At 49.6% G+C, this 25,147-nt stretch overlaps 2 protein-coding genes across 7 annotated transcripts in view; both read right to left on the reverse strand.

Annotated features, from left to right (window-relative positions):
- Nucleotides 1-991: 991 nt before the first annotated feature.
- ahdc1 (AT hook, DNA binding motif, containing 1) lies at nt 992-15,393 on the reverse strand. Of its 2 annotated transcripts, XR_003750813.1 has the most exons (5): nt 15,093-15,393; nt 7,861-7,895; nt 3,702-7,497; nt 1,655-2,006; nt 992-1,566 (listed from the first exon to the last, which is right to left on the reverse strand). XR_003750813.1 is itself a non-coding variant. In XM_028991845.1 (4 exons), exon 3 carries the CDS (start codon nt 7,400-7,402, stop codon nt 3,719-3,721), a length of 3,684 nt encoding a protein of 1,227 aa, XP_028847678.1. In that variant the 5' UTR covers nt 7,403-7,497; nt 7,861-7,895; nt 15,093-15,393; the 3' UTR covers nt 2,898-3,344; nt 3,702-3,718. The 2 variants fall into 2 exon arrangements, 1 of the variants encoding a protein (XP_028847678.1); XM_028991845.1 differs by lacking the exons at nt 992-1,566; nt 1,655-2,006 and adding an exon at nt 2,898-3,344.
- A 3,167-nt stretch (nt 15,394-18,560) lies between these two features.
- The window catches only part of yrk (Yes-related kinase), a 10,579-nt gene continuing 3,992 nt past the window's right edge, over nt 18,561-25,147 (reverse strand). For 3 of the 5 annotated variants that reach the window (XM_028990718.1, XM_028990719.1, XM_028990716.1), the window contains 9 exons: nt 25,090-25,147; nt 24,876-24,979; nt 24,044-24,193; nt 21,812-21,976; nt 20,914-21,093; nt 20,743-20,819; nt 20,464-20,617; nt 19,445-19,576; nt 18,561-19,303 (listed from right to left, as the gene is read on the reverse strand). The exon at nt 25,090-25,147 is cut by the window's right edge and continues 41 nt beyond it. In XM_028990718.1, coding sequence (XP_028846551.1) covers nt 19,095-19,303; nt 19,445-19,576; nt 20,464-20,617; nt 20,743-20,819; nt 20,914-21,093; nt 21,812-21,976; nt 24,044-24,193; nt 24,876-24,979; nt 25,090-25,147 — 1,229 coding nt within the window. In that variant the 3' untranslated portion in view covers nt 18,561-19,094. Of the gene's footprint in view, nt 19,304-19,444; nt 19,577-20,463; nt 20,618-20,742; nt 20,820-20,913; nt 21,094-21,549; nt 21,706-21,811; nt 21,977-24,043; nt 24,194-24,875; nt 24,980-25,089 lie in introns of all 5 variants that reach the window. The other 2 variants (XM_028990717.1, XM_028990721.1) reach the window with 2 other exon arrangements.

Genomic DNA, 25,147 nt, shown 5'->3' on the forward strand with positions numbered 1-25,147 from the left:
GAATGAGCAGGAATGTTGGACATCTGTGTTAATTCCCAGTTGTGTGCATGTTTGCCTTTGTTGTTTAAGCCTGATTGTTGGGTTATGCGGACGGTTGGAGAGTTTTGTTCTGTCGGGAGGTTGAATTGGTGCTGGACGCGGTTCCGTTTCTGTAAAAGCAGTATTAGGGGCGTGGAGAACGGAGGGAGGAGACGGACGCTGCGCTACACCTGGACATGTCACATTTAGACAAGAGGGGGGTTAAATCGTCCAGAATGAGGAAGTAGGCGGTGTAATAGCTGTCAATCATGGCCACAGGCTCCTCCCCTCTTAACGCTCTGTTTATAAAATTAATCTTTGAGGTGTCAGAAATAATTACCCAAGAAAAAGAAGGTCTGCGTGGGTAGTTAGTTCTTCCTCTCCAACATGTAGGTAACTAACAAGCAGCCGCTTCCTCTTTCTAGATGGTTCTTTTCGTAAAGTCCATAAACTGAGATTAGTAAGTCGTATCCTTTCCCTGTGAAGAATACAGAATGCTGCTACCTCCACCTAGAACCATCAGGTTCTCGTCAGCCTGCTGCACAGTCCCAAGTGTCAACAATGGGCAGAAATGGTCTGTCATTTCATCATGTGCAGAACCGGAGCAGACTGCGTAACACAACTATCCGAATCCTGTAATAGACGTTTAGCTGAGGCTGTGTGTGTGTGCCTACAGTTACACGTCTACACACACACCTCAATGGTAACCATGGTGACACTGCGCCAGGGAGGAGGAAATGACTCGTGGGGGGAGGGGTGTTGGGGGTCTGAGATAGAATATAAGGGGGGGGGGGGCGTTGTAATCCACACACACACACACACACACACAGTCCTGACTGACCGTCCTAAACCACATTCTTCAGATGGTCGGTGCATAATCCACCAAAACACGCACGCTCAAGGTTCCACGCTTTGTCAACGCGCCGCACACGCCCACACTCTCTCTGGCGCTGAATGAAGTTTGGAGGCCGAGTGTAAGCAGTGGCGAAGGGTCGTGTATTTAAATAGTCACTGAGTGGAACAGACACAACAATAATCACCACAGAGCAGCACAACACAGCAAACCACGGAGAGAACGAAGAGAACAGGAGAGGTGAAAGAAAGAACGACAGAAAAAAAGGTCCCTCCCCCTGCAGGCGGCGCCCAACTCTCATGTCCATTTCTCCTGAGAGGAAGTGATGTAAACACAGGGACAGAATGTAGAAGGGTGGGGATACCATGCCGTAGACCAATCACAGCAGAGCAGAAGGAGGGCCCATACAGACCCCACCCTTCGTTAATGACTTGACAGTAGGACACACCCCCTGATGGGCGTGTTTAAGTGTCCAATAAGCAGCAGTGTGAAGTCACGTTTCTGTATCACCTCGTTAGAGTTTATAAAACATTCCTCTGCGCTTCCCAAGATCCACATCCAAAATGACGCTGTGGGTGTGTCTTATGTACAAATGCTGGTTTCGGAGGGTGTGGCCAGGGCAACGGCTTCAGGATGGGTGTAGGCTCGGAGGATGGAGGTTCTTTCGAGTCTCTCCGGTGACAGAACCCAGGATGCTGCGAGGCAGAAAGAGGGAGGCAGGGTAAATGTTGGAAGTCGTGATGCTAAAGCCTTTTACTAGAAGAAGACAGACAGAGCACATACCTGGACACAGAACAGGGTGGGGCAGCGTCCTGTCTGGCTCCTCCTCTTCAACACATTCATCCTGTTGCCTCCAAACCCCTCCCCCAAACTGAACTGAAGAGAAGGAGCGCCACTGTGTGTTTATGAAGTTATGAGCGTACAAATATTTCACTGTGCGTTTTGCTCATGTTGTATATGTGTGTTGAGTAGGAGTGTGTGTGTGTGTGTGTGTGGTGTAAAAAAGTAAATGTCTGATGTGAGTGTGTTGATTGTCACTGCTGGAGAAGGAGAGAGTTAAACTGTTTCTCTTATAGTCTCTTTATTTCTCCATAAAAAGTCATAAAAATGTCTGACAGGGCGGAGTCCACTTTACCTGAGTGAGACGGAGAGAGATAGAGAGAGAGAGAGAAGGTTCAGAGTGTTAATCAGGACATGACTTATTTAACCTGGTAACAGGGGGGTAGTAGCCTAGCGGGTAACACGCTTGCCTATAAACCAGAAAACCCAGGTTCAAACTTACCACTTACTACCATCGTGTCCCTGAGCAAAACACTTAACCCTGAGTGTCTCCAGGGGGGACTGTCCCTGTAACTACTGATTGTAAGTCGCTCTGGATAAGGGCGTCTGCTAAATGCTGTAAATGTTAGTGTAAATGTGGTGGTCACCTCTCCCGTTTCCTGTGGACAGTCAGGGTGCCATCATCTCTCCTGTACAGGTCTGTGCGTGAATATGCCTCCCCAGACCAACGCTGCCCCGGATTACAATTTTTTTTTGTAATTAAATTTGTCCACATTAACGGTTAGTCCACAACTCTGGATGCAGAGTTGTGGACTCTGCATCTATCTATCTATCTATCTATCTATCTATCTATATATATATATATTCTCATTCGTCTAACACATAACAATTCCCCATAACAATTACAATTCCCCATATATAACATAACAATTCCCCATATATATATAAAAAAGGGGCAGTGGTGGCCTAGTGGTTAAGTAAGCGGCCCCATAGTCAGAAGGTTGCTGGTTCGAATCCCGATCTGCCAAGGTACCACTGAGGTGCCACTGTGCAAAGCACCGTCCCCACACACTGCTCTCCGGGCGCTTGTCATGGCTGCCCACTGCTCACTCAGGGTGATGGGTTAAATGCAGAGGACAAATTTCACTGTGTGCACTGTGTGCTGTGCTGCTGTGTATCACGTGTGACAATCACTTCACTTTCATATATATATATATATATATATATATACACACACACACACACACACACACACACACACACACACACACACACACACACACACACAAGCACACACACACACACACATATATATTAGTGTTGGACTTCAAAGGTTTTCAAATGTTTTAAAAAAATATTTCTTAAAGGCCTCCATTTCAAAGGCCATTTAACATCTGTCACATGATCTCAGTGTAAACCTGCCAGTGCTGGACCTTCTGATTCTGGTGTTCTCCGGAAAATGCCAGTCGAGCTCCACGGTGCTGGGCAGTGAGCATGTTGGGCCCTCAGGCCACCCTCATGAAATCTGTTCCTAATGATTTTAATGGTTGGGTCAGAGATGGTCACACCAGTGGCATGTTGGAGGCCACTTTATAGGGCTCTGGCAGCACTCATCCTATCCCTCCTTCCACAAAGGAGCAGACACCAGGCCATTCCCAGCTCTGCGAGAGTCTCCTGGAATCTCCTCCATGACCTTAAAAATGGGAGACACAGCAAAGCCGGCAATGGCACGTATTTAATTTGCCTGTGCAACCTCTGTAGGGTTCCGGTATCGCCTTGTGCTATCATTGGCAACACTGACCCTAGTCGAATGCGAAACTACCGTAAAGGAGGAAAAATGTCTGTGGCCTCCACATCCCTTTTTTATGGAGGTGTCTCATTGTCGCCCCTTTAGTGAATCTGTTGTTAATTTCATTTCACTGACCAGATCAATATCCCAGAAGTTGAACTATATCAGGGTACATACCATGATTAAAATATGTTCCTTTAATAATCCTTTAAAAAATATATGGGCAGGTTTCATTTGTGTAATAAGAATTAAGCAGCTCACCTGTTACCATGGCGACTCTACAGGCTGGTGACCGTGAAACTCTCGTCGCTGGGCTGGTCCAGCAACTGGCACAAAACCCCACCCTGCGGGTACCCCAAATCCTCTGTGTCACATGCTGTGTGGGTGTGGCCTCGGTGCATGGGGGAGGGGTAAGGTGCTGGTGGTGGCACCCTCAGTCCAGGGCTCATGATTGGTAAGTCTCTTTTCGGCGGGGTTCGGGGGTCCTCATAGCTATGGGAGCTGTACCAGCAGGGGGAGCTACTGTAGCTGGGAGAGTCATACTGGGAAAACTGCTCTTTACTGGGGGTGGAGCCACATTGTGTCAAAAGGCGGGGATTGGGGGAGAGGGTGGGGCTAAATGCCCTGGAGGTGGAGCAGAATGAATGAGGGGTCTGGGCCGATTTGGGGTACGGCTTCAGGGTGTCTGGCTGTGCTGACAGACCAGGGGACAGAGAGGCAGAGTCACTAGGGTAGATTTGAGCAAATCGTTCGTCAGAGGAGGGTGTGGAGGCGTGGCCTGAATAGGGAGAGGGGTATTCACAGGGCTCTGGGGCATGGCTCAGAGGCGATAGACTGCTGCTGTCTCCGCTGTAGTAGTCCAGGGTTTCCTGAAACACGCTTCCTGACGGGGGTTTCTGTTGCTGTTTAGGGGTGGGAGGATGCTCTCGTTGGCAGGACGAGTATCCACTCCGCCCAATTCTGGCCCCCCTAGAGCCCCGCCCTCCAACACCACCTCGTTTTGGGGCAGACCCTTGAGAGGACGGACTAGCAGGAGACCCCATAGGTCCTGTAATGGTAGAGCACCCCTCCCTTTCTGCTTGATGGGTGTCTGTCCTTTTTCTGCGCCCCCTACCAGGCTTGGCTCCACCCTGGAAAAGCACATTTTGGCTCCAGTTGTAGGAGGGGCCTGCAGAGTTCTCGTTCCAGTCCATCATTAGCTTCTCCAGACTTGATAGGCTGGACTGGCCCTCTGGCCCCACCACCAACATGTCCTTTGGTTTGTTAGCACCCACCCCTCCCATGTGGGAGGAGTCTGAGGACGATTCAGACAGGGTGTCTGAGCATGGACGCTGCTTGGCCTTTTGAGGTGTGTAATTTGAGATGTCCAGGATATCCTTAGACTCAGGTGTTACCAAGGACCCACTGTGTTCTGGGTAAGTGTGGAACTGCATTGCCCCCCACCCTGACTGGAAACCCCACTGGGTGGAGGAGTACTGTCGACACCCCTCAGGAGGAGAGCAGCTGGAGGAGGAGGTGAATGGGCTGACCTTGGTCCCTGTTACATATCCCCCTCCTGGGGAGGCTGGACCCTGGGTGGTATGGGCCGGACTGCTGTAACCGCCATAGCCACGTTTAGCTTGGGCCGAATAGCTGGAATAACCCATCTGGCACTGGCTGGACGGGGAGCCAGAGGGGTTTTTCAAACCAAACCCAAAACTGGAGTCGCCGATCCGCTGTGGGGGCTGGAAGGTGGCACTGCCTCCACCCGTTGATGTGTGTGTGCCCCCGCTGTAGCTGCTGGAGAAGGTGCTGTAGCTCCCTGCTGGGTGTGGCGAGCTGGGGGAGCGGGACAGGGACAGAGCGGGACTTTTGGGAAAGGCCGGAGTGGGAGGGGACGTTTGGCTATAGGAATAGGGGGGTCTGGCTGCACAACTGTTGCTTGGAGGGTGCTGGGCACCTTGCCCCCCCTCTGCAGGTGCTGCTGTACCTTTAGGGCTGTGTTTTGGGAAGGCTGGTGACCAGCGGTGGGGTGAACCATCAAACTGGGAGAGTTTCCGACCAGAGTGACTGGAAATGTCCAGCAGGTCAGACGAGTCGTCAGAGTCCAACAGGGAGCGGAAATATCCGGCAAAAAGCCCCTGTGACTCCTCCCCGACCGCACCACTCCGCACCCCAGAACTTGAGTACAGGCCGCCTTTACCCCCAACCTCGCTGCAGGAGAAGGGGTGGCCATGAAACACACTCACTCGGTCTCTTTCTAGAGTCCCTTTCCCAGACCAGGACGCGCTTCCATTGGCCCAGTCCTGTGTGCCGGCCTCTCCGCACACCCCCTTCAGAGCTCCATTCTTGCGTGATCTCCGCTTGCGCGGTGGCTTATCTGCTCCTCTGCCGGCTTGTTCGGCCATTTCCAAACGACCCAGCCCACCACCACCTCCGACCCCCCCACCTTTCCCTCTCTTGCGTGCCACTCCGAGCTCAGAGGGTGGAGGTTTTCTTTTTTTCCCAATCATCTCAAAGAAGTCACTAAAGGAACTCTTGTGGGCGTCGACTCTTCCTCCCGCCACGCCCCCTCCCCGGCTGCCCACGCCGCCCCCCCTGCCACCTCTCCTGCGGAAGCCCGAGAGCCGCTGCAGCAGTGCAGGTAGGCCCGGGTTTTCGGGCGGGGCGTGAGCGCTCTCGGGCAGGGTGGGGGTCCAGCAGCGAGGAGGGGAACAGCGCGCCGTGGGCGGGGGCTGGTGCGTGAGGAAGGCGAGTTTGGACAGGACGTCGCTGTACTCGGCACGCACGTCGTTGGTCTCGCTGGCGTAGCAGGGCTGCGGCGAAGGCAGCTTCACGCGTCTCCTGCGCCTCGGTTTCTTCTGTCCGTCCCCGGTGCCTCCGCCGGCCGCAATGGCTGCTGCAGCTGCCCTGGTCTCCTTCAGGTCCGGCTGACCGGGTGGGGCTTGTTTTGGTGGTCGCCCCCGACGACGTTTGAGGATGACCGGCAGCTCTCCAGGCGGAAACATCACCATGACACTTTTCCCGTTGTTCTTCATCCGTAGCAGTGCCGTTGGCTCTCGTACGGACCCCTCCCCCTCCCCGCCATCACAGCTCAAACCTCCCGTGGACTCGCGACGTGCAATCCCAGACCCTGGATCCAGGGATGAGATCTTGTAGCTCTTCTGCCGGCGACTCAGGTGCACCGGAATTCTGGGAACTTTTACCACGATGCGCCGCATGCCCACGAATCGGCCTCTCCGTCTGCGTGGCGCGGAACCCTCTGGAGCCGGCAGGCAGGAGGAGGCAGCGGGGAGCAGAGGAACAGAAAGAGGCTTGTGGGGCGCGACAGGGAGGGCGTCCTCTCTTGTCCCTCCATCCTGCTCCTCCCTCTCCGTCCTCCGGTCGTGCTCCTCACTCGGCCCCCGGCGCAAGCGGCTGGACTTCCGCAGGCGGCTTGGGAAGCGAGGACGTCCAGAGCTACGCAGTCTGTACTTCCTGTCACTGTCCAGAGCAGCTGGGAAAGGTGTGTGTCCCTGGTCATGGAGAGGGTTCGGTTCCACGGGTGTGGAGGGTGGAGCAGGATGTGGTCGTGTGCGGGACGGGGCTGCGTTAGGGACATTGGTGGGGGTAGGTGTGTGCGAGTCCATCTCAGAATCAGCGGCTGCATGTGTCAATGCGTTTGCAGGGGGGGGCACAGTGTGTGTGTCTGTGAGGGACAGGTGTGCGTGCACCTGTCCTGACAGAACAAGCGTCTCAGAACCCGTCGGCTGGCAGGCGGGCAGCTGATCCTCATGGTTGCGCAGGCCATTGGCAAGGGGGTAGGTGGGGTAGAACTGGTACTGTAGTGCAGAGGTGGAAGGGGCAGGGCTTAACGAACTGCCGCCCACCACGGCTCCACCCTCACTGCCCCACCCCTCCGGCTCCACACCCTCCTGCTCCTCCACTCCAGCACACGGAACACACACACCAAGAGAAGTCTGCTGTTCAGGGACACTACTCATAGAAGTGTGTGTGTGTGTGTGTGTGTGTGTGTATTTAGAACGTTCTGTGTGTGTTTGACCGTGTGTTTTCTATCTCAGAGCCCCAAGACGACCACCTGAAGAATGAAACAAGAAAAAACAGAAATAGATCAACACCAGATGACAAGCGACCACAAAACCACCGGCATCTACATTAGCGCAGCCTTACACACAGCACGGTGACATCTTCAGTGGGGGCAGTGGTGGCCTAGCGGTTAAGGAAGCGGCCCCGTAATCAGAAGGTTGCCGGTTCGAATCCCGATCTGCCAAGGTGCCACTGAGCAAAGCCCCGTCCCCACACACTGCTCCCCGGGCGCCTGTCATGGCTGCCCACTGCTCACCAAGGGTGGTGGTTAAATACCGAGGACAAATGTCACTGTGTGCACCGTGTGCTGTGTATCACAAGTGACAATCACTACACTTTGAATTTGAGATCTTACCTGCTCTGCTGCTGTGTCCATGGCGACTGGCGAACCTACGAGAGAGAACAAGGCATCACCACACAGCTTTTGTTCAGGGTTGTACACTATTCTAGGCCCGGGCGGTCCGTCATTCATCTGACTGATGAGAACGGTGACAACTGATCGAAGGCACCGTGCCATCAGGGTGTGAGTCGGAGATTTACTGCTCGGTTCAGTTGGGTGGTGAGAACGGTGACCAACGCATGCTGTACATCAACACTAATCAACACTGTCTAACTCACACCTGAACTGTGTGGCGCGTATGTGCCAAATTTCAGCCGGGTTCCTGCAGCAACCTGATTGGCACGAGTAAATGCTCATTCACGCACACACACACACACACACACAGTGACATGCACAATGTGGCTTACTTTGTGTTACAGTGCATAGGTGTGTGTGTGGTTTTAGGTCTGTGTGTGTGTAGGTGTTGCACACATTGGCTCTGGCAGGAGTGCAGTTGTTGCTAAGATACAGCAGCCCTGACAGAGCAGGAGACAGGGGAGAGAGAGCGAGCCAGAGAGAGAGAGAGAGAGGGAGAGAAAGAGAGAGAGAGAGAGAGAGAGAGGGTGGGAGAGAAGTGGGTCATGGGGTCCACTGAGACACACAGTGACAGTCTGCAGAAATGCAGCTGTCATCACACACACACACACACACACACACACACAAACACACACACGCGGCCCTCTGCACAGTCCCCTGTGCTGTTGCTCCGCCCCTTTCTATCACCCCTCCTATCCTCCCTCCTCCCCTCCAAATCCAGCTGCAGGAAATTCCACATGATCTTCATCATGAGCGTTAGAATACCACACACTCAAACACACACACACACACACACACTGAGCTTCAATTTCTTATGCTCCTTACACACAGATATTACACAAACACCAACACACACACATACAACAGGTATTTCAGTCCTCTAATCCACATAACATACACAGTACAGCACATAACACACACACACACACACACACACAGATTAAGACCTTGAAGCCTCTCTGCAGCAGCCCTGACTTCCTGGCCTACAGTTGCTGTGGGAGACGCTGCAGCAGGGAGGCTGTTCCAACAACAATGCCCCCTCCCTTCCACACACACACAACCACACACACAAGCACAATATGTTTCTCACAACAGCATATGCATTGCATCGTTCTCTCTCTCTCTCTCTCACACACACACACAGAGCAGATTTTTGGAAGCAGTGAAAACAGCGTCTGTTTCTCTTTACAGTCAGATTCCCTCCATCCTCCTCCCCGTCTCACCCTCCCAGAGTGAGAAACATCCATCCATCTCTCTCTCCCTCCCTCCCTCCCTCCCTCCCTCTCCTCTTATCTCCCTCCTCCTCCTCCTCTCTCCCTGGCAGAGGAAGTGTGTGTTCCCCAGGGGGAGCAAGGCTCATTAACTTCCAGAAGACAGGGAGAGCGAGCGAGGGAGGGCGCGAGATGGGAGAGAGAGAGGAGACGGACAGAGAGAGAGCGAGGGAGAGGGAGAGAGAGAAAACAGCCTGAACCTGGTACAGAGCCAGAGACAGCAGAGAAAGCAGAGATGAATAAAAAAAAAACCCAGAGAATAAGACATGTACAGACAGAGTAAGAGAACAACAGTAACTTGTTAATCACGACATCGTTTTTATTATGTCAGTTCTACTCAGCCTTGTATTTTTGTGTTTTTATTTTTCTGTGTTTATTCTTTTTTGTTGTTGCTGCCAGTGGCTGGTCCTCCGACGTCGCCGAGCGCGGCCACCGCTTCTTCTTCACCTGTGCGTTTCCAGCGTTGCCACGGGAACAGAACACATCCAAACACCGGATGTGGAGTTGCCATGGCAATGGGACAGTTTACCCAAACCAGCTTTGCTCTCCCAAGGAAACGCCGATGGACGCGCACACACGCGCACACACACACGCACACACACGCGCATGTAGAGTGGAGCTGATTCGTGTTTGTTAGCTCTATTTCTCCTGAATAGTCTGTGTGTGTGCGTGTGTGTATACATACAGTGTACACCCTGACAAACAACAGGCTGAAAATTCCTCCAAAAAGAGCTGATTAGAAACAGAAACTTCATCAGAAGTAATAAAAACGAAGGGAACGGGGCATCATCGAGGCAGACGAGGTCACTGCCTTACAGACACTATTACACATAGCCTTATATGCAGTGTAACACATGGGCCTTACACAGAACGTTACAAACGACCTTATACACAGCATTACACATGGGCCTTACACGGTCCTGCACATAACCTTATACGCAGTGTTACACATGCCCTTACATAAAGCATTACACATGGGCCTTACACATAGCAGTACACACGGCCTTATACACAGCATTACACATGGGTCTTACACAGTGCTACACATAACCTTATACGCAGTGTTACACACGCCGTTACACACGCCCTTACACATAGCATTACAAATATCCTTATACACAACGCTACACCTGGGCCTTACACAGTGTTACACACACCCTTACATATAGTGTTACAATTGGCCTTATACACAGCACTACAAATAGCCTCATACGCAGTGTTACACATGCCCTTATGCATAGCACTACACACTGCCTTATACACAGCATTACATATGGGCCTTACACGGAGCTACACATAGCCTTATAGGCAGTACTACACATGCCCTTACATATAGCGTTACACATGGGCCTTACACAGCGCTACACATGCCTGTATATGCAGTGTTACACATGGGCCTTACACAGCGCTATGCATAGCCTTTTATGCAGTGTTACACACGCTCTTACATATAGCGCTACACACGGCCTCATACACAGCGTTACACAGCTGTATTCATAGTTGGGGGTCCAAGTGAACCAGAATTGATCTCTTCATCGATGGTAACTTGAAAGCACATTGTAAGTCGCTCTGAATAAGGGCGTCTGCCAAATGCCTTAAATGTTAAATGTAAATGTTACACATGGGCCGTACACAACACAATGCATAGCCTTAAAACGCAGTGTTACACACGCCCTTAGATATAGTGGTACAAACAGCCTTATACACAGTGTTACACATGGGCCTTACACTGCGCTATACATGGACCTTACACAGCGCTACACATAGCCTTATACGCAGTGTTACACAGGCCATTACATATAGTGTTACAAACAGCCTTATACACAGCATTACAAATAACCTCATGGGCAGTGTTACACATGCCCTTACGCATAGCATTATACACTGCCTTATACACAGCATTGCAAATGGGTCTTACACTGAGCTACACATAGCCTTACATGCAGTGCTACCCATGCCCTTACATATAGCGTTACACATGGGCCTTACACAGCGCTACACATGCCCGTATATGCAGTGTTACACATGGGCCTTACACAGCGCTATGCATAGCCTTTTATGCAGTGTTACACATGCCCTTACATATAGTGTTACACATGGGTCTTACACAGCACTACAAATAGCCTTATAGGCAGTGTTACACACCCTCTTACATATAGCGCTCCACATGACCTCATACACAGCGTTACACATGGGCCTTACACAGCGCTACACATAACCTTATACAGTGTTACACGTGCCCTTAAATAGAGCGTTACACAATGCCCTATACATAGTGTTGCACACAGCCTTACATATAGCGTTACACATGGCCTTATAGACAGCATTACACATGGCCTTACACAGTGCTACACATAGCCTTATACGCAGTGTTACACAGGCCCTTACATATAGTGTTATAAACAGTGTTATAAATAGCCTTATACACAGCGCTACACATAACCTAATACACAGTGTTACGCACGGCCATACATATAGCATTACACATTGGCCTTACACAGTGCTACGCACAGTCTTACATGCTGTGTTACACGTACCCTTAAATAGAGTGTTGCACATGGCCGTAAGTAGTGTTACACATGCCCTTAAGGATAGCGTTACACACAGCCTTACAAACAGCGCTATGCACAGCCTTACATGCAGTGTAACACATGACCTTACATTTTGCGTTACATATTGCCTTATACACAGCGTTACAATGCTGGGGCAGTGGTGGCCTAGCAGGTAGGGAAACAGCCGCAGGCCTTATACACAGAATTGCACGTGGCGTTACACATGGCCTTACACGCAGCAATACGCAGACCTTATACACAGTACACATGCCTTTAACCTTGAGTGTCTCCAGGTGGAATATCCCTGTATCTAGAAGCTAAACTGTTAGCTTTGTATGCAAATTAACTGAACTGTAGCGCTGGAGAACTTCCGGGTCAGTCAGGGGTTACAAGAATAATCGCATTGCAATTATGAAATCCCATTCAAGCACACAATTGCGATTTCAGTTGTCATTTGTGATTTTGATAAATCATTCAGCTCTACCTCACACACAGCGTTACATACAGGGCTAGACATGGCCTCACACACTGCATTTGAAATGGTGTACCAGACGCCCTTACCCAGAGCGACTTACAATCAGTAGTTACAGGGACAGTCCCCCCCTGGAGACACTCAGGGTTAAGTGTCTTGCTCAGGGCCGCGATGGTATTAAGTGGGGTTTGAACCTGGGATTTCAGGTTTATAGGCGAGTGTGTTCATAGGTGCAGTGGTGGCCTAGCGGTTAAGGGAGCTGGCCCGTAATCAGAAGGTTGTCGGTTCGAATCCCGATCTGCCAAGGTGCCATTGAGGTGCCACTGAGCAAAGCACCGTCCCCGGGCGCCTGTCATGGCTGCCCACTGCTCACTCAGGGTGATGGGTTAGGGGAGGACAAATTTCACTGTGTGCAGTGCTGCTGTGTATCACATGTGACAATCACTTCACTTTAGAACACATAGGTGACCCCTAATACCCATGATGCTTTGCACATGGTGTTGCAAGGCAGTAGAAAAAATAAGGTTCATATCACTCTCCCCGCATGATCCCGATGCTGAGTCTGTTGATGATCTTGTCTATACCAGTACTGACGCCGATCTCGACATTACTCCCCAAAGAGTATTATTTAAATGAATAACATGTATGGTTGGTGAAGATTGGTGGCGCGGTTTGAAAATAAAATAAAAAAATGTGACGATGGGACATAAAAATTCCCACTATACACACCACTGCTTCCCAACCAGAGTCTCAATTCTGACATTTCAGTCCAGACAGTCTGGAGAATCCCACCGGTCCTGGAGTGCAGAGCCGCAGTTTACAGGACGGCCACATGACGAAGCATGAACAACGCTGTTATGGCAAAATGAATTCATGTTACAAAAATTCCAATAGTCATACAGCCAGGCCTGCTGATCAGCCTGCCCAGAGCTGCCTTGAGCTCTGCTCTGATTGGCCGGAGTGTCTGGAGACCTGTGAAATTTGGGGTCAGGTAGGGGTGACACGTGTCCATGTACCTCTGATTTGTTTCGTGGTGGGATTTGTATGATTTATGGGATGATGTGTGTAAATGATCTAGCTGGTTCTCTGCTATGCTAGAACCTGCAGAAGGTACTTGACTTCCATCAGCACCACAACGCGACAGAAGACTTTCAGTCACACTGCTGCAGATGAGCAAAGCCTCAACCCAAAAAAACTAAAGTCACGTGTTCCACCATGTCCCCAACTCCAGGAAAAGTCAGGGTTTCTGTTTATGGCGCCATTAAGCACCGAGTGGAACTGAAACACCCGACATCAGCAGTGAATCTTCCTCCACAAATCTCATTATTCCTGATGAAGGTCACATTTTTACATTCATCATGTGTGTGTGTGCATGTTCTTTAGGTTCCTGATGTCACGATTTCGAGTAGAATTAGAACTATTACATATTATAATGACATTTATAACATACATGTTACACACTTATTACAGCAGGTGCTCACTGTGTCGGTTTTGTTTCTCTTGCTCGGTGTGTGTGTGTGTGTGTGTGTGTGTGTGTTTGTCTCTTTAATAATTGAGCTGATTCTGTCTCCCTGGTTAGAGTCGGCTTGTTAGTGTGAACTGAAAGCAGGCAGGTAGACACGCACACACACACACACACACACACACACCAAGAGTGCAGAACAGTCAGAGAAAGCAGCATGACTACACCTCCCCCCACACCCCCCAATTCCAGGTTCAAAGGTTAAAGCTTCTCCACAGTCTACAGAAACCAGCTGTAACCGGCCAGAGAAAGAGAGAGAGAGACAGCGAGAGCAAGGGAGAGAGAGACTGAGAGAAAGAGAGATGGATGGAGGCAGAGAGAGAGAGAGAGAGAGAGAGAATGAGAGAATAAGGGAGAGAGAGAGAGAGAGAGCGAATGAGAGAATAAGGGAGAGAGAGAGAGAGAGAGAGAGATGGAGGGAGACGGAGAGAGAGAGAGAGAGGGAGAGGAAGAAGATGAGAAGGTGCAGTAATTGTAAGAGGAGTGCAGAGACAATCTGCATTGTTCTGATTGGACAGCAGTGCGTGTGTGTGTGTGTGTGTAATGCAGCATCTATATGTGCTTGTGAAAAGAGTGTGTAAGCTCACATATACACCCTGCTGTCATTGTAGTCAAGGTCTGTCTCAACCAATCAGGAGACTCCAGCTGTTCTGGCTTTAATGCAGGTCACCATGGAGATGAGAGCTGTCAGATCAGAGGACCACAAGAAAAGCCTCACACACACACACACACACACACACGTTCACAATCATATGATAAACATACCCACAATGTGTGTTTAAATAAGTGAGTCTGCATGCAGACACACACACACACACACACACACCTAGATAAACACAGCAGCTCGGACCGTACGGAACGCGCACGAGCGCATCACACTAAATAAATAACGTGCGAATGCGAGGTTGTTGCCATGACAACCCGCTGCATCAACCGACATCCGCTCTAAAACACCGGAATCGTTTGCATTCCGCCACCATGTGTGCGCGGGGCAGCGCGCGGACGCCACTGAGCTCGCGGCGCGTGCGTGTGCGTGTGCGTGCGTGCGTGCGTGCGGACAAACACAAACACCCGTGCGTTTCTCTCTCTCGCGCGCGCGCGCGCGCGCCCCGCTCGGACACGTTAACGCGGCCGATCGGCGTGGTGACGTTGTGATCGTCGATAATCGGCGGCGGGAGATCGGGTGTCGCTGCCGCGCCGCGCCGCGCGCGCCTGAAAAAGACGCATTGGAGTCGCCGTTGCGCGCGGGAAGCCCGGAGCGCGCGGCGCACGCCGAACGGCGACGACGAGGTTATAAACGCGTCGACAGTGATAAAGACGCGCGCACGCACGCACGCACGCACGCACGCACTCACCGGGCTGCATCGTCCCCTCATCCCACCGAGACCCCGCCGTCCCTCTGCCCGAGCTCCCCGAGCTCACGGTCGCATCTGGGCGCACGGAGGAAGAGGAGGAGGAGGAGGAGGAGGAGGAGCGGGAGGAGGCGCTGGACGGGAACGCGGGAGTAGAGTCTGCGGATGGAGCGATGGCGGAGCGATGGTGGGGCGCCGGGAACGGGCGGGATGAAGAAGCGGACGCGCGCCTCGCGCCCTCCGCAATTCCGAGGCGAGCTGCAGACGTGCCTCGCGCACAGGCGCATCCGGGACTCCGTAGTTGGCCTGGGGTCTGTTCTGCACCGCGGGATTGTGGGAGTTGGAGTTTTCTTACGCGCTCTAGCGTCTGCAGATGTTCTGGCTCACTTCTGCACGGCCTCACATGAACTCTGGGGACAGGGGACACTGTGAGGTGACCACCGGCAACTGCATTCTCACACGTTACTAGGAAAGCATTCATGTAGACTCTTCACTGTTTGGAGACTACGTGGTTTAATGGACTTCCGTTAGATGTTAGAACAGCTGAGTCACTGGACGCAAGCTGAAACCTTCCTTTATCGGGAAGAATTAGATTGAAAAGGCCTCACACATATTTATAAAAATAAATTGAGTTATTAAGCTAGTGGTCTTTACAGATCGGGCCCTACTCAACCAAATGATTGATATTTAAAGCACTTCCATTTATATTTATGGCCTGACTACTGATGGCAGACTCCAGTGAAGAGACTTAGGACTTAGCATGAAACGAACCAGAGGGTCACCACAGCCACCACCACCGTAACAACTGAAGCTTCAGGGATCTTCAAATGGACCAGTAGCCTCATAATGGACACGTTATGTACACCATGACACTGGACTACACTTTGGGCTTCTCCATCTGTACAACAGTAGGCCTATTTCTCTTAATGGACAATCACCAACCCTGCTCTGACACCACTTGCAGGCTCACTCTACCCTCTCTGTATCAATCCTTCCCAATGTTTCTTCCTTTCTTTTTTTTGTGTGGAGTTTTTCCTTGTGCGCAGAAGGGTCAAGTGTGGGGGGTCAGCTGTAGGGTCTGTTAAAGCCCATTGAGACATACTGTGTGTGATAATGGGCTATATAAGAAATCAATGTTGTTGCTGTTGTTGTTGTTGTTATCCAGAGCGACTTACAAATGTCACAGCTGCAATGAACACTGGGTAACTGACCTGGAGCCTGTCAAATGAGGCAAATATTAATAATCAAACAAATACAGCATCATGAATGCACTCCAGCAGAGCTGCCCCTTGGCAGTGTGTTCATGACCCGAACCCTGGCACAGTGTGTGTCTGCGGAGTAAAAGTGCTCAGATGCATCTGCAGGGAAGGTGTCTGACCATTCGTGGTCGGTCAAATGGGACAAAAATTTCAGAAATGTCCAGATGCAAACCGATTCCTCTTTGGGACAACATGGGACAGGCTACCTAAACCAGACGTTGTCTTCTGCTTTATTCCACATAAAATCCAGACCAGAAACAATACACACCGATGACTCCAGCAGTGAAGGAAGCTGCCAGCGAGGTCACCTTGGTCAAGGTACCTTCTCCACACTCTGTCCCTGCCGAGATCACATGTGGTCATGGGACTGGGTGACGCGCCGTTTCACTAGTTTCTTCCTGCTTGGTTTGGCAGGATAGAAGTTCACACTGTCTGTTACCGCCGGTTACCACACCCTCATGGTGAGGGAAACTGGGCGTCGGCTTGCAGAAGTGGGCAGCTGAGCTGTACTCGAGTGAGGCAGCGCTTCCTTTTGACGCAGGATTATTACAAAGGGAAGAAATTGCCCTGTGTTTTCTTTTATTTTCTTTTTTTTTTATCTTCGGACAGGGGACCAATGTTCTCACTAAATGAGTTTGAGGTGCTCACAAATAAAACTGCATCTCTTCCAAAGATGCAGACTTGTTGTAATAGGTTGCCGATTCGAATCCCGGCCCACCAAGGTGCCACTGAGGTGCCACTGAGCAAAGCACCGTCCCCACACACTGCTCCCCGGGCGCCTGTCATGGTGGCCACTGCTTACCAAGGGTGATGGGTTAAATGCAGAGGACAAATTTCACTGTGTGTACCGTGTGCTGTGCTGCTGTGTATCACAAGTGACAATCACTTCACTTTTAATAACACGTTATACTAAGACGTTCAACTTGTGTGTGTGGACTCTTGGTCTCTACTGCCATCTACTGCCCACACTGAGTAAAGCACATCCTTCAAACAAAGCGCTGAGAGGAGTGTGTTTGCGGTGTGCGTAAATGTGAGTAGTTGTGTGTATGCAGAGGAGCAGATAATATCACAGCAACAATGAAAAGAGTTCCACCACTAAGCAGGAGAGATTTCTGCTACCGTCCGATGCCAAGAGTCTGAGGCTGCAACACACACAGTCTCTCTGCCTGTCGTCCAGATCTCAACAGCATGTCCATCTTCAGCTGGTTGAACTGGTGGACCAGGTGGTTTGACCATCTAAGAGTATGTCTTTGCAGTGGTCTTATCAGCGGGTTGTGTATGAGTGAGTGTTTCTTTGTACATTTACAATATTTACCAGCCTCCCCGATCCAGTAGTGACTTGGACAGTCCTCCTGGAGACACTCTTGCTCAGAGACACAATGGTAGTATGTGGGGCCATGTTTGTTGTAAAACCGACTTTAGTCCAACACATATGTGGCATTTGAGGAGCAGAGTGCCAACCAATCATTATTTCTCGCTTGTGACAACTCAGCTGGATTACTGGCAGAAACATACTTGCTGTGAGCTGCGTATGCGTATCCGTACACAGTTGCGTTGTTACCGTTTGTACTGATATACTTGCGTCCGTACTGTGCATTGTCATCTGTAGTGTCTACTCCTTACCACTAGGGGTCCATGTCGAGGCCACAAACCAAACAAATTAACATTTACATTTACAGCATTTATCAGACACCCTTATCCAGAGCGACTTACAATTAGTAGTTATAGGGACAGTGCCCCCTGCAGACACTCAGGGTTAAGTGTCTTGCTCAGGGACACAATGGTAGTAAGTGGGATTTGAACCTGGGTCGTCTGGTTCATAGGTGAGTGTGTTAACCACTAGGCTACTACCACCCAAATGAAGGAATACCTCTATCTTAAAATCAGACACTGTTGAGTGCAGATCTCGCATCACTGGCCATATAGAAAAAAGTTAGCGCATCTGTGTCCCTGCACAAAAACCGACGCGAATAACACAGGATACGTGGTAGTAACCTAGTGGTTAACACACACGCCCATAAACCAATTACTACCATTGTGTCCCTGAGCAAGACACTTAACCCTGACTGTCCCTGTAACTACTGATTGTAAGTCGCTCTGGATAAGGGCGTCTGATAAATGCTGTAAATGTAAATGTGCGTACAACTATGCGCGTAGTCAGCAGCAAGCCTATTTCTGCCTTAACTCGTCATATACTGGCTGGCCAGAGGGCTCACGTGGAAACAATTTTATTCATATCAATACATTTAAGCTTTCTGCTGCTGACAATGCAAAGTGATGGGCCCACAATTGTTTGACATCCAACGGCGTCACCCACTCAAAGTGGGGGATCATAGAAAAACCACTGGTCCACAGAAACATAAAGAACATTCAGACGTATGGAGTTGTTAAATACGATGCAGACCCGGGTCCAGGTGCAACTGAGTGTGTAAAAGCTGAGATGCGCTGGTAAGAACGGTGATGAACAGGTACAGTATATACACTCCTTCCTGAGCAACAAAAAACAGAACTGAATGCTCCGTGCTAACGCTAGCATTAAAGGACAACATTTAATGCTAACTGTTAGCATTCCATTCACCACTTACAGTAGCATTTTAACACTTAAAGCTAACGGTTAGCAGTTCACTGTTAGCTTCTCTTTGAAGGGTGCACCCCCCAAGAAACTCATTACACTGCGTCATACTTGTGTAAGGCACAGGTCTTCTGTTTGTGTGTCTGTGTGGTGGTGTGTGTGTGTGCGAGATCTTCACAGGTTCTCTCCAGGTTGGTACTGGGGCTCAGTGGAGGTGAAGTAGTCCTCCAGGAAGCCCTGCAGATACTCGAACGTGTGCCGCTCCTCGGGCTCGCCCCTCCAGCACTGCAGCATGAGGTCGTGCAGCGACGCCGGGCACCCGGGCGGGGACTGCATCCGGTACCCGCGCTCCACCTGCTCCAGGACCTCGCGGTTATTCATACCTGCACACACACACATTATTTATTGCCCCCTTCTCCGTCGCGGCCTGGTACGTAACTTGGTTTAAATGTTACGCGCAGCACCAGGTTATACCGTCAAACATGTACGTGGCTGAAATGACAGTAACGCTCAACTTCATGTACCTGGGTAGGGGACGCGTCCCTTGGTAATAAGTTCAGTCAGCAGGATGCCGAAAGACCACACGTCTGATTTGATGGTGAACTTCCCAAACAAAGCCGCCTCCGGCGCTGTCCACTTAATGGGGAACTTGGCTCCTGTTGTTCGGAGACAAAATCCAGACACTAGTTTTACCGTAGTGCCCAGCCCTCCACCTGAGCTGGGTATGGCTAATCGTGTCCTTAAACCACAACCAGGGCTCATAAGAAGATTAAGATGGAGAAAATGAGGGCCGAGTCATAGCTCATGTTTTGTGCCACCAAAACAAGTGGCGATTCAGCGCGTTTTTTATAACTAAAGCTTTGGGTGGCACCTCTTCCTGTTCTGTCCTCTATTAACCTCCAATTGAGAATTCACACCCACACACACACACACACAGCGTTAGACAGTCATTTCTGCAGGAAGTTGTTCTGTTGGCTGCTTCATGCTTCCTGTCATAAAAAGCAAACACTTTATTCAATTAGGGTGCCAAGTCATCCGCTCCGAACCACTAACCCAACCCTCCAGCCATGTTCACCCTTACACCCCCTACGAAGTTAGTTTTCTTTGAAGAAGTGGCTTCAGTGTGCCGTGTGAGATTTTGTAACCGATGGTGACAGGGTTTCATCAGAAAGCTATGCACATCTTCCTGTCGGAGGACCCCTAGAAATCTCAGTAAACGACACAACTTCTTCTGAACATCGCCTCCTGTCTCACCACGCAAAGCCGTCAGTGCAAAACTGGAGCACATCTGCATGTTGTCTCCACACACGTTCAGTGTGAGGAACTCATTCATCTTAACCCGGAATGGTATATATAGAGCAGCCGGCACAGATCAGGTACAGTTTACTGTTTCAGGTCACCAGGGGTGGGGCCTTCGACGTGGATCTTCTCCCCTCAGGTGGGACATTTCAACCTGAAAGACTTGTGTACTGCACTTTTAAAGCAAAAAGTAAGTTTAAAGCAGAAGAAGAGAAGCTTTCAACTATAACTATATATTGCCCACCCTGCCGTGCTGTGTACTCGTTGTCCTCAATGAGCCTTGCAAGGCCAAAGTCGGCAATTTTGCACACCAGGTTGTCGCCCACCAGGATGTTTGCAGCTCTCAGGTCTCTATGGATGTAGTTCATCCTCTCTATGTAGGCCATGCCTGCTGCAATCTACACACACACACATACACAAACAAACAAACACACACACATTAGGAGGCAGTGGTGTGTTTGAGTGCTGCTTGGTTTCACTGCAGCATCACATTCCGATTTTTTCCTAGTTGTGCGTGTTGTACCTGCGCTGCCATATCCACTAGCTGAGGAAGCTTGAGATTTCGACCATCTCCATCCTTCAGGAAGTCCAGCAGGCTTCCTACCATATGCACACATGCACACAGAGAATTGTTTACATTTACATTTCCAGGATTGTGTGTGTGTGTGTGTGCGTGTGTGTGTGTGATGCTTACCCTGACTCATGAACTCGGTGATGATGTAAATTGGCTCCTCGGACACGACGGCATACAGTTGGACCAGTTTATCGTGTCTCAGGCGCTTCATGATCTGAGCCTCGTCCAGAAAGGCCTCAGGTGACATGGTGCCCGGCTTCAGTGTCTTCACTGCCACTTTAGTTGTGCCATTCCACATTCCTGAGTGCACAAACACGCTGAGAAAGTCCACTTACACTGCAGTGCAGTTTAATAAAACTTTTAATAAAAAGATGAAAAACAAGGTGGTTATTGGAAGAAATTTAGAACAGTAGAAGACTGATGGGGGACAGACAGCGGGTTAATTCCAGCTGAACTCTGGGGGAAGTTCAGACAGCAGGAGTAGTATTACAAGCAGTGGAGCAGAAGATGAAGAAGATTAGCAGAAGGAGGTGAACTGGGAAAATCTGGTCCTGATATGATACTAAACACTGTCTGACATGAGCAGACTGCTGACCTCCAGGTGTTGTCTTCTACAGACGGGACTTTATGCCCATCCCCAGAGCTGCTAACATATCCTATCATTCTGCCTGAGATTTGGACTGAACTGGGCAGCAGGAAGAACACTGGGAACCACATTGACAACAGTGACGGGGGCAAGCTCCAGCACTGTCTCACCCATCCACACGTCGCCGAAGCAACCCTGACCCAACTTCCTGGTCAACTGCAGAGTGTCCCTGGAGATCTCCCAAGCGTCCCGCCCCAGTCCCAGAGTTTGGGGAATGGTGTTAGGACAGGGCATGGTCAGGAAGTAACACAGACCGTCGTTAGTGCCTGAGACGGATAGATGAGAGACAGAGTGGAGACGTGGTGAGATGGTGAGGCATGCGGTGATGATGACGGGCGCGGGAGAGACGGCCCCGCCCTCCTTCGCCCCTACCCATCCACACTTCTCCAAACTGGCCGTTCCCCAGCTTCTTGGTGAGCTGCAGGGACTCCCGTGGGATCTCCCACACGTCCTTCGTCTTTACCGACAGGTCAGCCAGCTTGGGCATGCCCCGCCTACAGCTGCCAATCAAACGACAGCAGAGGCCGGCGGCGCGCTCTGAGCGTCACGTGACAAGACAAAATGTGAGAGAGAGGCACGCGAGATACAATCATCGTACAACACAGACACATTAACACACAATCCATACACACACACGCTCTGAATGTCACGAGTCAAGACAAGATGTGAGAGAGAAGCACGAGATACAAACATCAAACACATATACATTAACACACAACCCATACACACACATTAACACACATCCAATAAACACACATCCCATTCACACACATATTAACACAAAACCCATACACACACACTAACACACAACCCATAAACACACATCCCATTCACACACGTACACATATTCACACATATTGGGCACACAGAGTTACTCAATAATATTATTCCCAGTCATGTAATGGAATTAAATATTTGAACATTGATAATAATATTGTCATATATTTGATATAATATTGATATAATATTTGAAAAAAATTATCAGCAGCAGCTTGTGAAAAAGAAAAGTGTCAATAATATAAAGATTTATCACCTTTCATAGCAACTGTTAACGCTTCCAATAAAGTGGATTAATTTTTTTTAAGTAATTAAAAAAATTAACAAGTAATATAGTAATTTAGTACTAATTACTAAACAAAGACATACTATGACAGTATTTTAAACGAGTAAGATGCACAGATTAAATTATTATTAATTATAGTATACAATTATAGTGATCTAACACAGTGTGTTACCAGACACACTTCAACTAGCACTAAGAAGCTGGTTAACAAGTTGCTAACCCCCATCTAATCACGCTGGTTCTGATGGACCAAACTTTCCCTTCTACAGGCCATACAACACAACCAGCTCTAACAAGCTGGTTAACAAACTGCTAACTACCATCTCATCACTGCTGGATCTGATGGAGCCAACTTCCCCTTCTACAGGCCATACAATACAACCAGCACTAACAAGCAGGTTAACAAGTTGCTAACCACCATCTCATCACCGCTGGTTCTAATGGACCGAATTTCCTCTTCTACAGGCTGCACAACACAAGCAGCACTAACAAGCTGGTTAACAAGCTGCTTAACAAACTGCTAACTACCATCTCATCACCGCTGGATCTGATGGAGCCAACTTCCCCTTCTACAGGCCATACAATACAACCAGCACTAACAAGCAGGTTAACAAGTTGCTAACCACCATCTCATCACCGCTGGTTCTAATGGACCGAATTTCCTCTTCTACAGGCTGCACAACACAAGCAGCACTAACAAGCTGGTTAACAAGCTGCTTAACAAACTGCTAACTACCATCTCATCACCGCTGGATCTGATGGAGCCAACTTCCCCTTCTACAGGCCATACAATACAACCAGCACTAACAAGCAGGTTAACAAGTTGCTAACCACCATCTCATCACCGCTGGTTCTAATGGACCGAATTTCCTCTTCTACAGGCTGCACAACACAAGCAGCACTAACAAGCTGGTTAACAAGCTGCTTAACAAACTGCTAACTACCATCTCATCACCGCTGGATCTGATGGAGCAAACTTCCACTTGTACAGGCTGCACAACACAACCAGCTCTAACAAGCAGCTTAACAAGCTGCTAACCACCATGTGATCACCTCTGGATCTGATGGAGCCAACTTCCCCATTCTACAGGTCACACAACACAACCAGTACTAACAAGCTGGTTAACAATCTGCTACCCAGCATCTCATGGTGATGGATTTGCACAACTGCTGTTGAACTCAATCCCTATTAATCCTATTCATGTAACATGTGATTTTGTAAAGTTTGAGTGTTAATGGTTCTGTGTGTGTGTGTGTGTAGACAAGTGTGCCTATTAGCTACTGACCGGAAACATTTATTTTCAGTGAAGCAGAGAGTGAGAAGCAGACATAAGACAAAATACAGAGAGCTACTGTCTTAACAGAGCTGCCCGTCTGCCTGTGTGTGTGTTGTTTCGGTTCCTGAGGTTTAGAATTGGGGGGAGGTTTTGTTACTTAGCAGCAGTTTCACATTTATAACAAACATGTTACACACTTACTACACTAAATACAGCTACTGATGTGTATGTGTGTGTGTGTGTGTGTGTGTGTGTGTAGCTCACCTGTGTAGTGCTGTACCAGCTGCTGAACTGTGTCGAACTGTGTGCGTGTTGTGATGTAATATCCATCATTGTCCAGCTTGCGGATCTTGTAATGCTTCACATGGTCAGCCTTCACATCGTCCCAGTCCCGGATAGAGAGAGAGTACGCACCTGACAACAACCAACCAATCAATAGTCAGCGAGGTGAACGGGGCGGAGCTAATAGCGATGAGCACACAGACAGACAGACAGACAGACACACAGAGACAAACAAAGAAAAAGACAACAGTCCGATAGACAGACAGACACACACACAGAGAGACAGACAGACAGACACATACACAGATAGAAAGACAGACAGATCCACAGTTGGACAGACAGACACACACGGATAGAGACAGACAGACAGAGACACAGTTGGACAGACACACACACACACAAAGAGATAGAGAGACAGACAGACAGAGACACTGTTGGACAGACAGACACATACACAGATAGAAAGACAGACAGACCCACAGTTGGACAGACAGACACACACAGATAGAGAGACAGACAGACAGACGCACAGAGTCACAGTTGGACAGACAGACAGACACACACAGAGAAACAGACAGACAGACAGAGACACACACAGGTAGAGAAACAGACAGACAGAGACACACCCAAATAGAGAGACAGACAGAGACACAGTTGGACAGACAGACACACAGTCAGACAGACAAACTGAGACACAGTTGGACAGACACACACACAGATAGACAGACAAAGACACAGTTGGACAGACAGACACACAGATAGAGAGACAGTCAGTCAGACAGACACACAGACACACACAGACAGAGCGACGGACCTTTTGTTGTTTCACTTTCTCTGATAAGAAATGTTCCTCTCGGGTTATTTTGACTCAGCAGTTGCCGTTCTGCATCCTTACGACCAATCTTCCCAAAATACCACCTACACACAGTCATATATTGTATATCAGGATACTGTGTGTTACAATATGCCACTGTTCATTGTGTGTGTGTGTGTGTGTGTGTGTGTGTGTGTGTGTGCGTGAAACTCACTCCTCAGCTTGTATGGAGTCCACTGGAGCAACGTAGTTGCTAGGAATGTACCCAGAAT

Source organism: Denticeps clupeoides, chromosome 9 (assembly GCF_900700375.1).
Source record: "Denticeps clupeoides chromosome 9, fDenClu1.1, whole genome shotgun sequence".
Classification (NCBI taxonomy): Eukaryota; Metazoa; Chordata; class Actinopteri; order Clupeiformes; family Denticipitidae; genus Denticeps; species Denticeps clupeoides.

What these genes read in the sequence shown, in the direction of transcription:
- ahdc1 (XM_028991845.1), bottom strand. Translation starts at nt 7,402, where the DNA reads ATGAGTAGTGTCCCTGAACAGCAGACTTCTCTTGGTGTGTGTGTTCCG.